General features: G+C 44.8%; 1 protein-coding gene across 4 annotated transcripts in view; it reads right to left on the bottom strand.

Annotated features, from left to right (window-relative positions):
- Positions 1–711: 711 nt before the first annotated feature.
- Positions 712–14,022, bottom strand: part of FLI1 (Fli-1 proto-oncogene, ETS transcription factor) — a 130,688-nt gene continuing 117,377 nt past the window's right edge. For all 4 annotated transcript variants that reach the window (XM_039240253.1, XM_039240256.1, XM_039240254.1 and 1 more), the window contains 4 exons: positions 7,682–7,747; positions 5,948–6,007; positions 3,971–4,018; positions 712–2,710 (listed from right to left, as the gene is read on the bottom strand). In XM_039240253.1, the coding sequence (XP_039096184.1) occupies positions 2,181–2,710; positions 3,971–4,018; positions 5,948–6,007; positions 7,682–7,747 (704 nt within the window). In that variant the 3' untranslated portion in view covers positions 712–2,180. The remainder of the gene's footprint in view (positions 2,711–3,970; positions 4,019–5,947; positions 6,008–7,681; positions 7,748–14,022) is intronic.

Raw genomic sequence — 14,022 nt, 5'->3', positions numbered from 1 at the left:
ATCCGTGGCCATGGCTTTCATCTCATAGATCCCTTTTAGGCTAGAGAAAGATTTAAATAACATTTAAAAAAATTTCTGCAAACATCATCAATAATGTGAAGGTTAATTTAGCTATCAACTTGACTGGGCCACTGGGTGCCCAAGTTAAACATCATGTGCTCTTGTATGTGCAAGTGTTTCTGACTGAGAGTAGCCTTTCAGTTTGTGGACTCAGTGAAGTAGACTGTTTTCCCCAGAGCTGAAGGGCTTCATCCGATCCACTGAGGGTCTGAATAGAGCAAAAGGCACAGGAAGGAGGAATTCACTCCTTTGTGTCCTGCCTGCCTGCCTGAGGTGGGATATTTTCCCTGCCCGTGGACTGGGATTTATACCATCACCTTTCCCGATTCTTAAGCCTTCAGACTCAGACCAGAGTGCATCACTGGCTTCCCAACATCTCCAGCTTGCAGACAGTAGCTCAACAGACCCGTTGGCCTCCATAATTTCGTGAGCCAGGTCCTCATCGTAAATCTCCATAAATATCATATACCTTATCAGCTCTGTTCCTCTGAAGAACCCTGACTAACACAAACAACAATAAAAACCACATCGATTTTGTGCTCTCTGCTGTACACGTGAAAAAGTCTTTTGGGTGCAAGAGGTCCGTAGAAAACTTCCCCTGGGAAAACCCTTTGACCTAATGAGGGATAAATAAGAAAACAGTGTCCTTGGTTCTGAGAGAAGAAGGCACAATTTATTTAGTCAAATTATTTTACAACATAGTCTTCCTTGACAGTTGTCAGCTTAACACTTAATATGGTTTTAAAAAAGTCAATGATTACCTGCAAAATTATATATATTTTAATATCTAAAAATATATTGCATATATAAGGCAGGAAAATTCCTTGTATCCACAAGGAAAGGTTTGCTTGCTCTTTTCAAAGTTGTGATTACTGCATTATGGCTATTTACACACATTGCCAAAGCATTAAAGATTTACATGGATTGCTTTTACCTGCTTGTGCGCACCTGTTAAAGAACGGCACAGTGCTTCTCTTCCTAGTAAAGTCAGTGACTTATACGTCCTGTTTGCTTTTTAGCAATAGTCACATTATGCTTTTTTAAAACCAGCTATAAAAAAGTACAAACAGCCCAAATGTACAGATTGACAAAAGATGTACAAATTACATTTAAAAAAATAACAACGACTGATTTGATAGTAAAATTGTATTTGTGACCGAGGTCAACTCGTTTATTTATTCTTTTTACTTTTTTAATTATTTATTTTTAATACTGTGAGATATAGGAAAATAACTCTGCATAATTTATACAGTAAGTTGCCTTCTGATTGGTTGACCCTGGACTGGTGGTCTGACAAACGCACAGCGCTTGCGAATCTGTTTGTGTTTAGAAATCCCTAAGACTTTTCAAAGTTCTGGGACCTACTGTCATTACTTTAAAAAAAATTATTTAATTCTCTGTCTTTCAGGAATGTCTGCATTTGCATTAACACTTCTTAGATCATATCTTGAGTATTTCTAGAGAGGATGGTCAGCCTAGTGCATATCGACCACTGGGAGAAATTTTGCAATGCCCATGGCTTCTTAAATACAACACACATGTTCTTTCTTTTAAATTCCAGTTGGGTGAAAACTTCACTGGCCTTTACAACCAATGTTCCAGTTGCCATCCACTGAATTAGGTCTTGCTAAAATAAGATTATAAGCTTCCTGCCTCTATTTTCACTTAGTCTCAAACCAGAGCATAACTGGTTAAGTCCATGACTCTTTATCATACTGACCTGCAAGGTCCATGATAAGACCCGTGTATTGATAAGAAACTGCTTTGGTCATAAAAATATAAAGAGAATGTACAGTTTCTTTCCTAGAACCATGGTACAACCATTCCAGTAATGTAAATATTCAACTCAGAAGATGATAGGAGATTGAGAATCCAAACTGGTGTACTGGCCCAGAAAATCATCTCTTTGTTCAAGGTAGAGGAAGCAAGAGTTACCAACATTTAAAAAAAAAAAAAAAAAAAAAAAGGATTGTTTTTAAAGAGCAAAGTTTCTATTCAACAAGAAAGAACATCCAGTTTTGTTTTCTCTTCAAGGCCACATGTGTCCTTTGGAGTCCAAAGTATCCCAGGAAGTGTGAGGAATGGGGGCTTCAGGTAGAAGGCCACCGATGATTAAGCTTCTAGTAGTAGCTGCCTAAGTGTGAGGGCACGTGGGTGTTAGGATGGCGGGGGACGTTGGGGTTGGGGTAAATGCCACCCGTGGGGGAGGTCCAGTATTGGGACGCTGCTCCAAAGAAGCTGGAGGAAGTGACAGGCATGGAGGATGGGTGAGGAGGGACAAAGTTCACCTTCTGTTGATGGGCATGGTAGGAAGGCATGTAGGAGATATCAGAAGGGTACTTGTACATGGACGACTCGGTTGGATGTGGCTGCAGAGCCTGGGCAATGCCGTGGAAGTCAAATTTGTAGGCATACCTTTTGCCATGCACTTTGGTCATAATGTTTTTATCATAGTAGTATCTGAGGGCCCGGCTCAGCTTGTCATAATTCATGTTGGGCTTGCTTTTCCGCTCCCCCCAGCGCCTGGCCACCTCATCGGGGTCCGTCATTTTGAACTCTCCGTTGGTCCCCTCCCAGGTGATACAGCTGGCGTTGGCGCTGTCGGAGAGTAGCTCGAGGAGGAATTGCCAGAGTTGGATCTGCCCGCTTCCTGCAGGCAGTGAGGCAGACTGAAGAGAACAGTGTCTCAGCCTGGGAAGGTCAGAATCTCGAGTCCCTAAATGCAAGGATCCTCTCACCCTTCATGAGAAACCCTCTATTTCCTTTTGTGTTCACAATCTACTGATTCCGGCAGCCCTTTCTTTTCGTTGTTGACTTGCTTCTCTATTTGCCACTGAGGCTGCCATCATAAGCAAGGTTAGACCTTAAGAGAGTGTGTCCCAAGGTCTGGTGAAACGCCCTGTGGGTAATGGGGTACTGGCTCACCTAGAACTAGCCGTATGATTTGGGGCAAGCCACTTCCACCTCTTTCGGCAAGAGTTCTGAATCTCTTATCTCTGTCTACCGGATGAAGTCCCCCCAAATATTCCCTGTCAGTATGAGAGGAAGTTGGGTTGGGACCAGGAGACCCCTGCCAGCATCACAGTGAGAAGGTGAGGCCCAGGCATCAGGCTGAAGACCTGAAATGTTCCTCAGCAGGGCCCTAGTGCTTGGCTCTCAGCTCTAAGTCCTACAGAGAAGAACTTGGGCACAGAGAAAAATAAGGTGAGAGGGAGCTGGGAGGCTCCCCCTCCCCCCACCCCCGCCAAAACAGGAAAGGCCAGGCACTAAAGAATGGGCCTGCAGACATTGGCTGCAGGAGTTCCCTGGGATGGGAAGGTGTGGGCTTTATTATTGCAAAGTTGCCAGTCAGCTCACACACTTGATCTTGGTTTGGAACTCATTCTCAATAAGAGAGCTATTCTTAATGACAAGCTCTTAAAATATGTTGCCAAATTCATTTTATCTGCAACTTTTCAGGGACACACTTCTTTCATAAGGCCGGATAACTGCAACACTTTCTGAAGTCAAGAATTAAATGCCTTTGGAACATCTATTCACTTGTGACTTCCATGACGACCACAACTGAGAACTCACTGGAATCGCTCACCTTTCTCCCCTACCTTGCCATCTTTCCCTACAAAAATTTCTACCCATGCCATGTATTGCTAGTCTAACTTCCATGCACATATGCAGTGCTAATATATTTGTTTTTCAGAAGTAGCCTCAGATAATGGAAATAACTACTATTAATAACAAACCCCAACCTCTCCCTTGTACCCTAAAGAGGTAGATGTTGACCCTTTCAAGGGAAAGAGTACATGTTACTTCCTACTCAGGTGTCTGAACATAGGACAGAGGTCTCTGTGTGGCCGCACAAAGCTATGGAACATTCTGGAAAGAAAAACCTTGCAGGCCAAAGTAAACTCACCAGGGTTGGCTAGGCGACTGCTGGTCGGGCCCAGGATCTGATATGGATCTAAGGAAGCAAAAAAGGAAATTAGCTTCACTGTTATTAAAAATATAAAAACAACAGCATTAATAATAAGAATACCCCAGGGTTTATACTTTTATTTCAGGATCATAGAAAAAATCTGATTTTAGAAAACTTTACTGCTTTTATGTGTAGACCTCAAAGAACTGGAACATAGTTATAGTTTTCACCCCCATAATTACAGAAACATAGGATACCAGCAGTATCTTTTTTTTTTTTTTTTTTTCCATATTTGGTGTCTAACACTTGAAGATTGGGCTGTCATTACCAGAAACAGAATGATGAAACTGTAGGGAAAGAAGCTGGCTAATATTCAGTCCCAATGAATAAGGAGAAGGATGGCTTATTAAATGGGTTTAAAGAAAGGTCTAATGATTCCTAATCTTTTAACAGCTCTGTACGCATCTCTGTTTCTGAGATATAGCTTAAAACACATGCGCCTGAAAATCAGGCAGCCTGGATTCTAGCCCCAGCTCTGTGGTAGACTTACTGATTCATTGGACAGTCTCTGGGTATTGGTTTTCTCACGTGCAAAATGAATGGGTTGTGCTACCTGATTCCTTAGTTCCCTTCTAATACCAGATTTGACCAGACTTGCCAGAATGAGTATTTAAGCTATAAAATGACTATTCTTCATATCTCAGTTTACATAAAACTTGTGTGATTATTTAACTATAAAAAGAACCTTGGTGATATTGTTATGTGAAGTTAGTCTTCTTTTCTTTCAGGAGAGAATATCATGGTAACAGAGCTGGCTCATAACTTGGCCAGGTTGCAGACGTTTGGTACAATTTTACTATTTTTGCAAATTGTAATTGCAATTTTTAAAAAATAACATGATCTTTGGGTTTCTGGTTACAACCATGAATTAACTTGAAAAGTCCTCAAAGCTACCTAGTCTACCTTCTTGCATCCTCATATATGTGTCACACATACACGTAGGACAACCAAAATACTTTTGGCAGGTAATGTCAAATGTTGTTGCTGTTGTTGGGAATTCTTTAAATTCACTGTGTCAAATCCTGTTTGGTTTGTATTTCACAGTCATCAGGTTCTTTCTTAACCTTCCTGATGAAATGTAGGTTAATTCTCTATTGCTCTACCTCTGGTAGAGATGGAAAACAATGTTCATCTGTCCCGAAGCAAGTGATTTGTCCAGAACTTGGTCTCAGTTATGTCACACAAAGAAGACACAAGGGTTTGGAAGTGGCCACAACAGCTGTCTTCAGATATAGGAAGGGTCTTCCTACAGAACGGGTGAAAGGTTTTCTGGAGAGCAAACTAGAAAAACTGATAGTAGTTAAAAGGAGGGCGACTTTGGCTCAAATAGTGTAAAGGAGCCTAGCGAAATAGTGAACTCCTTGTTGCTATAAATGTTCAAGTAGAGGTGAGGGAATCAAAAGACAGATGTAATAGAAGGATGTTATAGACCTAGTTGCATTTCAATACCAAGAGTCTCCAAGTCTATGGTTTTAGAAGTTCCCCTGTCTATTTGTTAAGAAGACCCATTACAGGATGGGGGTCGTTTCAGAAGAAAGGTTTTGTGAAGCCTAAAAGGTTTGGAAAGCAGCTTGGGAGTCTGAGGCTGACAGCTCTAGTCGTCTCATAAATCAGCTGTGTGGCTTTCGGCAACTTACTCGACTTCTCTGGGCCTCACTTTATTTTACGAAACGAGGTGTTGGATCTTTTAATCTTTACATTTGTTCTACCTCTGATATCCCATGAGTGTTTACCTGTCCTAGGTCCTGCTACTTGTGATGCACAGATCTATTACAGGGAGGCAAATATAGACCCTCTCGGAAAGAGAAAAATGAAGAGAAACGCTATCTCTTGTCTCAGCCCCCCTCAGCTGACCGCACGGAATCAACGGCTGGGCCAGGAGCAAAGGAGAGATTACCGATCACGGACAGGTACCTGGTTGGGGCCTTTGTTCAGTATTCTTACTCATTGCTTGTGCTCCTGCAAGTGGGGGACCTGCAGCAGGGAAAGAGATACAGTAAGTGGGGCCGCTCTCCATGAGGGAAGGGAAGAAACTCTTGTTAAGTCCAAGGAACGCAAATGTGCTTTGCCATTCATTTGTTCATCCACTTACTTTCTACTCACTCATTCATTTTAGTTTATAAATATTTATCTAGAATCTACTGGTGCTGGCAGTATTCCTGCGGCTAGAGATTCAGTAACGAACCAGCAGTTCTGGCAGAACTTACATTTTAATGGGGAGACAATGCTAAACAACAATAAACTTACAGTACAGCGTGTCTAATGGTGTGGCCGCTGTGAACTGCATTTTTAAATAGGAAATTGAGAGGTCCTTAATGGGACGGTGACCTGTGTGCTAGCATCACCTGCGCGACATGCTTCGGTGTTTTGTGAGCGCCCCTTGCAGAACGTCTCACATACAGCCTTTCCACTGCCGCCATAGCTCCTCCATCTTAGATCTGAGCTGCTTCTTGCATGGTTTATGGCTCACTCTGATTCTTGCCTCACTACTCCCCTTCTTCCCACCTGTCCATATATGATATTTCGCTGGCTCAATCTTCTGAAACCATTTCACTCCATTTCACTCCACCACCCAAACACTTTGGTGATTCCTCACTGACTAAAGAGTGAAGGACTGCCTTCATACTACCCTTCGCGTCCCTTCCTTACCTTTCCAGACTGCTCTCCCTTTGTGCATCTTATACTCCAGAAACCTGGAGTCCTCACTGACTGTCAGACATGTCAACCTTGCCATCTTTCCCTGGCCCCCACCTCTCTGAGGAGGGTCTGTCTTCCCCATCTCTGCAGGTCCAAATCCTGCCCCTTTTCTGAGAGCCAACTCAAATGGTCCCAGGCCCACAGGCCTTCCTTGATACCACCCAGATGGAAAGAGCCGTGTGTGTAACCCCTCTCCCCAGCCTGACAGACTGGCCTGTGTCTGGTTCATCTTTGTGAATCCGAGAGTGCCAGGTCTTGGGCCCAAAGTAAACAAACAGTGAATACATGGTATTGAAAGGGATCCTAGTTATTGCTTGGGCATCAGTTGGTCATCCTAACCCCTTCCTGAAAGAAGTCTCTTCACCACGGATTCACATGTTTGACTCATTTCTTCTTACAGATAGCAAGGTAGACACATTCTGGTTAGGAGTTTATAGTCATTCTTTATCCCTCCTCGCTTAATGGGAGATTTTTTTGGGGTCAGACTTGAACACAGATGGATGTAGCAGAGCCCTGCCTTCTCCTCCTAAGTCTAGCCTCCACCTCAGCCCTTCATGAAACTAGGGCAGGGAGGTTGATATGATTAAGCTCCAACACTCTGAGGAGGAAAGTCACGAAGGGTCATTATCATGACATAAATGACTGGATCCAAATCCCGCGACCTTCCATTCATATGGAACTCCTGAGAGTTCCTGAGAAGCCTTTCCACTTCAAAAATTCTAAAACCAAATGCAATGCAACAAAACAGAAGTTTGAATGAAAATCCCATACTGTCTTTCAAGGAGCAGGTATCACCAATAGGCCTTAAACTGGCAGTTAATTTGGATGTCCTCCCCAAAGCCAGACAACTAATGTTCACCCCTGTCCTGCTCTATCTCACAGGCCTGTTCTCCAGCCCTCTGTCTGTAGAAAAAATGTTTTCCTCCAGATAATAGTGTGACATTTACTTACTTTTGTTGAGGCCAGAATTCATGTTATTGCTCCATCCTCCTCTCCTGACGGATTCATAAGAAGGGTCTGATGAAAAACAAGGAGAGTACATCAGCATCTCCTGCTTTTCAGAGCGGTTGCATGAGGATTCTCTTTTAGTTATCCAGAGAAATTTTGATTTAGTCAGCAATGATTTCATCAGCCTAAGTTCCAGAAATGTCCTCTTCTCCCGGGGTACAGGTGGGAAGGAACATGAACGCTGACTAAAGCTGACGGAACAGGAAAGATCCTGAACCAGAAGTCGGAGGATTGGTCCAGGTTCTGTCCCTGCTACCATTTGTTGTAAGGCCTTGAGTGAATCATCAGACTTCCCCGAGCATCAGTATTCTCTAACATGGACATGAACACTGACATGGTTTGTCTGCCTTAGGGAGTTGCGGTAATGTTGCCAACTGCATGACTGTGTTCCCCCTCCCCCACCCGCCCCTGTATGCACAGGTGGATATCTCATTCCCTATGTGATGTGATGGCACTAAGAGGTGCAGGTTGGGGGGGAGGGTAGTTAGCTTATAAGGGTTGAACTTTCATGAATGGGGTCCGTGTCCTTATAAGAAGAGGCCATAGAGCTAGCTTGCCTGCTTCCAGCCACGTGAGGGTGCGAGAAGTCAATAGTTTCTAATCCAGAAGAAAGCTCACATCAGAACCCCACCAGGCTAGCACCCTAATCCCGGACTTCAGCCACTAGACACATGGTAAATAAATATCTATCACTTATAAGCTGCTCAGGCTATGGTACTTTGTTACAGTGGCCCGAACTGAAGCAGGTTACAGTCAGATGAGATGACGTATGTGAGGTATCTTATAAAGTTTTGTACACATATAAATTAATACAAGTTTAGAAAGAAAAAGTGTCTATAGTTATATAGCGAAGTCCTTTAAGCAGCTTTGAAGAGATGGGCAATGTCCAGATTAATGACTCCATAGGAAGGATATCTCAGGCCCATGGTGTTCCTAAAGGCCAACTCCAGCCCCTGGCATCAGCACACTGATGCTGGAGATGATAGCTCAGGGGCGTGAGCACATTGCAGGCTCTCCATGCTTTTCCAATGGTAGTGGAGAGGGCTGGGCCCAATGACCCTAAAGAAGGGGAGAAGGTCAGAGGTGTGGCTGAAAAGGGGGCGGGAACAAGAAATGAGGGCATGGAGAGACACTTCCCGCCTGGAAAAGCCTAAAGCCTTGCTCCTGGGTATCTTGGAGAACACTCCACTGAACCTGAACCTTTTGTGGTGCCAACCACTTTTCTGAAAGAGTCCACACTCCTCCATAACCGTATTCAGACATTGCATAGCTAACTAGCTGGAAACTTCCTCTCTTCCTTTCTTGTGGGGGGGAGTCCCATTGCGATATTGAGCAGGAACAGCAGAAGAGCTTAAGGATTCAGAATTATGACTTTCAAAGTCTTTCCACAAACAACAAAGAAACCATAAAAGCCATCCGAACAAATGGAGCACAAACCTCATCAAACAACAGCCTAGCAGGGTGAGACACAACTGTCCTCCCCCACCCCTTCAGAGCCTCTCAGACAAATCAAAATAAGAACTGAGAAGATGGATGGGCTCAGCCTATTGCTTGTTCTCATCGGTTCTGGCTAAGAAGAACCAAAAGACAGGGACAGTTTTCTTGTGGAAAATTCCACAGGCAGATGCACATTCTGCCTGGTTCTGGAAAAGCCAGTGTAGTTTTTAAATTCCTATCTATAGCAACTGGCATGAAAAGCAAAACAGAAAGTGAGGGAGATAGGGATGGGGGAGGAAGGAAGAGAAGGCGACAAAAGAGAGACAAAGCTCAACCCACTGAAGTGGTCTGTTTTTATTTTTATTTGGCTCACCCCCCCAGCCCAACAATTCCTCCTGCCAATAGAGTCTTCCTCTTGCTTAAAAACAAAACAAAAACAAAAACAAATCCCAGCTTGTTTATTTACAAGCCTGGAATGAGGTGAGGGCACTGATGAGCATCTTCTGGGGTGGCTTGCAAGTGTCCCCAGAAGGTATACAGTGCTAGGAGAAGCAGACGGAAAGGTGCGATTCTTCAAGATTGCTCTTTGGGGGCGAGGGGCAGAGAGCAAACGCTGGTTCAGTCTCCAATAATTTATAGCTGACTCTGGAACAACTTATACAAACTATCCACTTATACCTGCATCATTTACAGTATACTACTATACATGTATTTTCTCTCTCTCGTGGTTTCCTTGAGATTTTATTTTCTCTAGCTTACCTTATTCTAAGAATATAGCATATAACAGACATACAAAATATGTGTTAAGCAACTCCTTTATGTGAACAGTAAGGCTTCTGGTCAACAGTAGACTATTTGCAGCTAAGCTTTTGATCAGTCAGAAACTACGCACTGGTTTTGGACAGTGCAGAGCCCCCACGTCGTTCAAGGGGCAGTTGTAACTGGGAGTTTGTTCTGCATTGTATTGTGTGCTTGACCAGAGCCTGGGTGTGAAGTAATATGGAACAAGTTCCCCATCCTTGCATTGAAATATGAGTAGACGAGTAAGATTGTGGGGAAATACAGGCCATGTGTCAAAGGAGTGGTGGTGATATTAGGGTCCACTGGAGGTTAAGGAGGGAGAGGTGAGTGTAACTGGGGCCATCTGACTTGAGTGGGGCCTCTTTGGGGAGGAGAGAGGGGGCAATGGGAGCAGGCACAAAGCAGAAGTGTCTGGAGAGATGAGAAAGTGGTGTCTGAGGTCAGTCATGACTGGGAGCACATGAGTGAGGTGAAGAGAAGATAGGGGAGAGAGGGCTGGAAGTGAGGGCTGAGGTCATGTTCAAGGCTGTGGTGATGGTAGCTAGCCAACTGCAGCGACCTTGGGCTGCAGGTAGTGGAAACCAAGAGAGGTCGTGGGCGTGCAGCGCTACCATGAAAAAGGGTGTGGTGGAGAACAGAGTTTGTGGGGATGTGTAGGATGGATCGGAGCACCTGGGGAAGGAGGCGATTCTCATAGGAACAGAAAGTGGGATAGAAAGTGACAAGTTCATGCAAAGAGAAAAAAAGAAAAAGAATCAGTAAGTTCCAGGAACTGGTGTGTGTCATCTGCAGTTCTGACTCGACTTATGATTTACTGCACTGATAAGATCTCTGTCTCAGAGTCGACTTACTGGTTTTTTTTTAGTCAATCATTATTCTACTGAAGGCTTCCACCCTATCTGACAGCTATGTTATATCCATTCCAAAGACTGAACTCTGGCCGTGGCTATAATTACCATCGACTCAACAACTTTTCCCCCGCTCCTTTATGGCAGGCTTTAGGAACGGAGCAAGCACACAAAGGTTACAGAACACATGGCTGAGTTCCTTCTCACCAATGGAGGGTGGCCAATGGCTGGATTCTTCTCTCACTCCAAGTACCCAATCCTGGTTTGAAGTTGATGCTTTATCAGAAAAGTGCCGGGTACGCCCATCTTGCCTGCAATGCCCGGGGGCTGCTGTGCGATGCAGTTCTCCCAATGCCACACCTCAGGGGGAAAGCCTGGCTGTGAAGACTTCCGAAGTCCTGACCAAACCCAGAAAGGAAGGGACAGAAGCAGAGAGGCCACCAGCAATCAGCCTGTGCAGTTAACAGAGCAGTAAATAGCAAGGGGCAGCAGCCATCAGCTGGTGCCTTTAGCCAATGGTCTCAATGGTCCCAGAGCCGAGTGTGAAATCAGGGCAACACCGACCACGTGGCTCCTCCCTTTTGCTTTTTCACTGCCATCTACCTGCATGGAAAATCCTGCCCCGGCACCTGAGTCCACAAAGGACACCCTGGGCCCGTTTATGGAGGAGTTTCACAAATGTACTCTTTGGGCACTAGGGTTCATGGGGACAGCTGCTACATGAAACATTTAAATGAAAACCAGTGTTTTTGGACTAAGTCCTCTTGTAGAGACAAAACATGGTGTTGGAGAAGACCAAGGCCAAGAACTAAGGTCTGGCACTCTGCCTCAGGGAGCTGAAGAACCAGGGTAGCTTGCGGATTAAATGAGATATCCAGGTAACCGCTTAGCTCAGTGAGAACATGGAGTCAGCCTCAGTACATGTTAGCAAGTGATATTATTATTGGCATCATTGTCATACTCCTAAGAAGTGTTTAGCCCCAGAGACATGTTTGCTAGCTCTACTGAATGTACATTGACTTCTCTTCTCCCCCACCTCCTTACTCTGCTCTACTTATTTTTTCCACTTATCACCTAATTTAATCACTCACTCATATTTGTGGTTTATGGTCTGCATCTCCTGCCTGAACGTCAGGCCCACTGGGGTGGCAATCTTTCTTCTGTTCCCTGGTGTAACCCAGCACCTAGACCAGTGCCCCGCACAGAACAAGTACACACAATAATTTTTTAAATGAATGAATAAATCAACAAGGCCAATATGTTGTCCTTGCTAAGTATATATACTTCCTTTTATTGTTTGCTATTTCACTAGCTGGAGAGAATTCAAGGCCCCTACCCTGACTTTTCTTAGGTGATTCGAGTCTGGGTGATGAAGTGTATAGGCGTATGAGCTCTGTGTGCCCTCGGGGCATAATGGGCAAGCCTGCTACAGGCATAAGCTGAAACCTTGGCCCCACAGGGAAGTCAAGGAGTGGCCACCATACATCTAGACGCCTGCATTTTATTTTATATATTTTTAAACAATGTCATTGAAATGAGGGTTTGTTTCTTTTTCTCCCAAAAGTCACACAAGGAAAAACCTAGCAGTGTGGTTAGCTTTGGTCCCGGACACATGAACAATGAACAGAAATATATCTATAACCAACATGACAAAGCCTAGACCAGGTTGTTAACCCAGCGACTCATATTTCTGCTCAGACACCAACCCTTCCTGGGCCCGGTGCCTGGCTGTGTCAGAGCCCCTGACCCCCGCTGCCGGCCAACTCATGGAGATTTCTTTTGTGGGCTATTCCTGGTCCACACAGCAGCCTGAGTGTGCAGCAAGCCCTGTCCCCCACTGCCCCCAAGTATGGAGTGTGTTGTCTGCCTTCTGAAACTGTCTTCTTCTTTTTTTCCTTAAAGTATTTTCTTTTAAGTTTACTTACTTATTTTTGAGAGAGAACCAGTGGGGGAGGGGCAGGGAGAGAAGGAGACAGAGGATCCAAACCAGGCTCTGTGCTGACAGCAGAGAGCCTGACGCAGGGCTTGAACTCATGCATCGTGAGGTCATGCCATGAGCCAAAGTCAGACTCTAAACCGACTGAGCCACCCAGGGGCCCCTGAGAACTGTCTTCTGAAAAGACAGGCTAAGGTAGCAGCAGAGGGCCCAGTGTTCAAAAATGTGAACACTAAGGGCCAGCAGACCGGTGGACGATCTTCTAGGAGGGAACAGATGGCCTTATCAGCAGAAAAATCACTCAGCCTCCGGCAAACTCACTCTCTGGCTTTATAGAGTACTAAGATGACAAATCTCATTGTGATTCCTCTTCAGAGAAGTCACCCAAACAGGTCCAGCTGGAGTCCATGGTTTTGGGCAGTCCCGAGATCAAATTTTACCTAAGCAAAGAGGAACCAGAGGCTTGTTCTGGAGAATCTGGGCATTACTAGGCATTGTCGATAATTCAGCCTCACGTCCATAATGGCCTGAACAGTATCTCCATTCTGTAATACTCGGTGTGGCCGAATCTGACACTAAATGGCCTCTCAGAATTCAGGAGAGCCTCCCAGAGAAGAGAAATATGAGCATGGAGATTTTCATTTTTTTTTTCTGAAAAGTCCCTGTTGGAAGGGGAAAGCTTTTTCTGGACATGACCTTCTCATAGACATCCCAGTGTTAACTCTGTTTCTGTGTGAAGCTTTTAAACGGGTCCTAGAAATCTGGCCAACTGACTCACGAAAGTTTCTTTTTGCTCTGACGCCCACGGTTGGCTGTCTGAAGGCCTAATGTACCAGGGAACACGCAGCTCTCCACTTTGTCATGACCTCACCTGGAGGCCCAAGATGCAGTGACACCAGCACACAAGGGCCTCTCTCTTTATCCCCCATGACACGAGGCTATGCTCTCAATTACTTGATGGAAAGAGATGAATTTTCCCTGAAACTTCTCGTCGAATTTCTGGTTGCCGTTGAAATTTGGCAGCACCTAACCCTGTTTATCCGGGGAAAGCCCGGCTTCTGAATGTAGACCTTTCAGCTGAAGAATGGACAAGGCTGCTCCTGCTCAGAGCAGGGGCTTCTCTCAGTCAGATCCAGACTTCCTCTCTTGAAAGAACGAGGATGCCAAAGGAGACCCGGAGCCCTGAACTTCCCAAGAATAAGCCAAGCCCACTCAGAAGAAGATACATCCCCTAGACTCTCCAGGGAAGAATTGTGTAGGGG

Source organism: Hyaena hyaena, unplaced genomic scaffold, assembly GCF_003009895.1.
Source record: "Hyaena hyaena isolate Hyena2069 unplaced genomic scaffold, ASM300989v1 scaffold_171, whole genome shotgun sequence".
Lineage (NCBI taxonomy): Eukaryota > Metazoa > Chordata > Mammalia > Carnivora > Hyaenidae > Hyaena > Hyaena hyaena.
The sequence above is the reverse complement of the archived record's forward strand: the minus strand, read 5'-3'. Positions and strand labels throughout refer to the sequence as shown.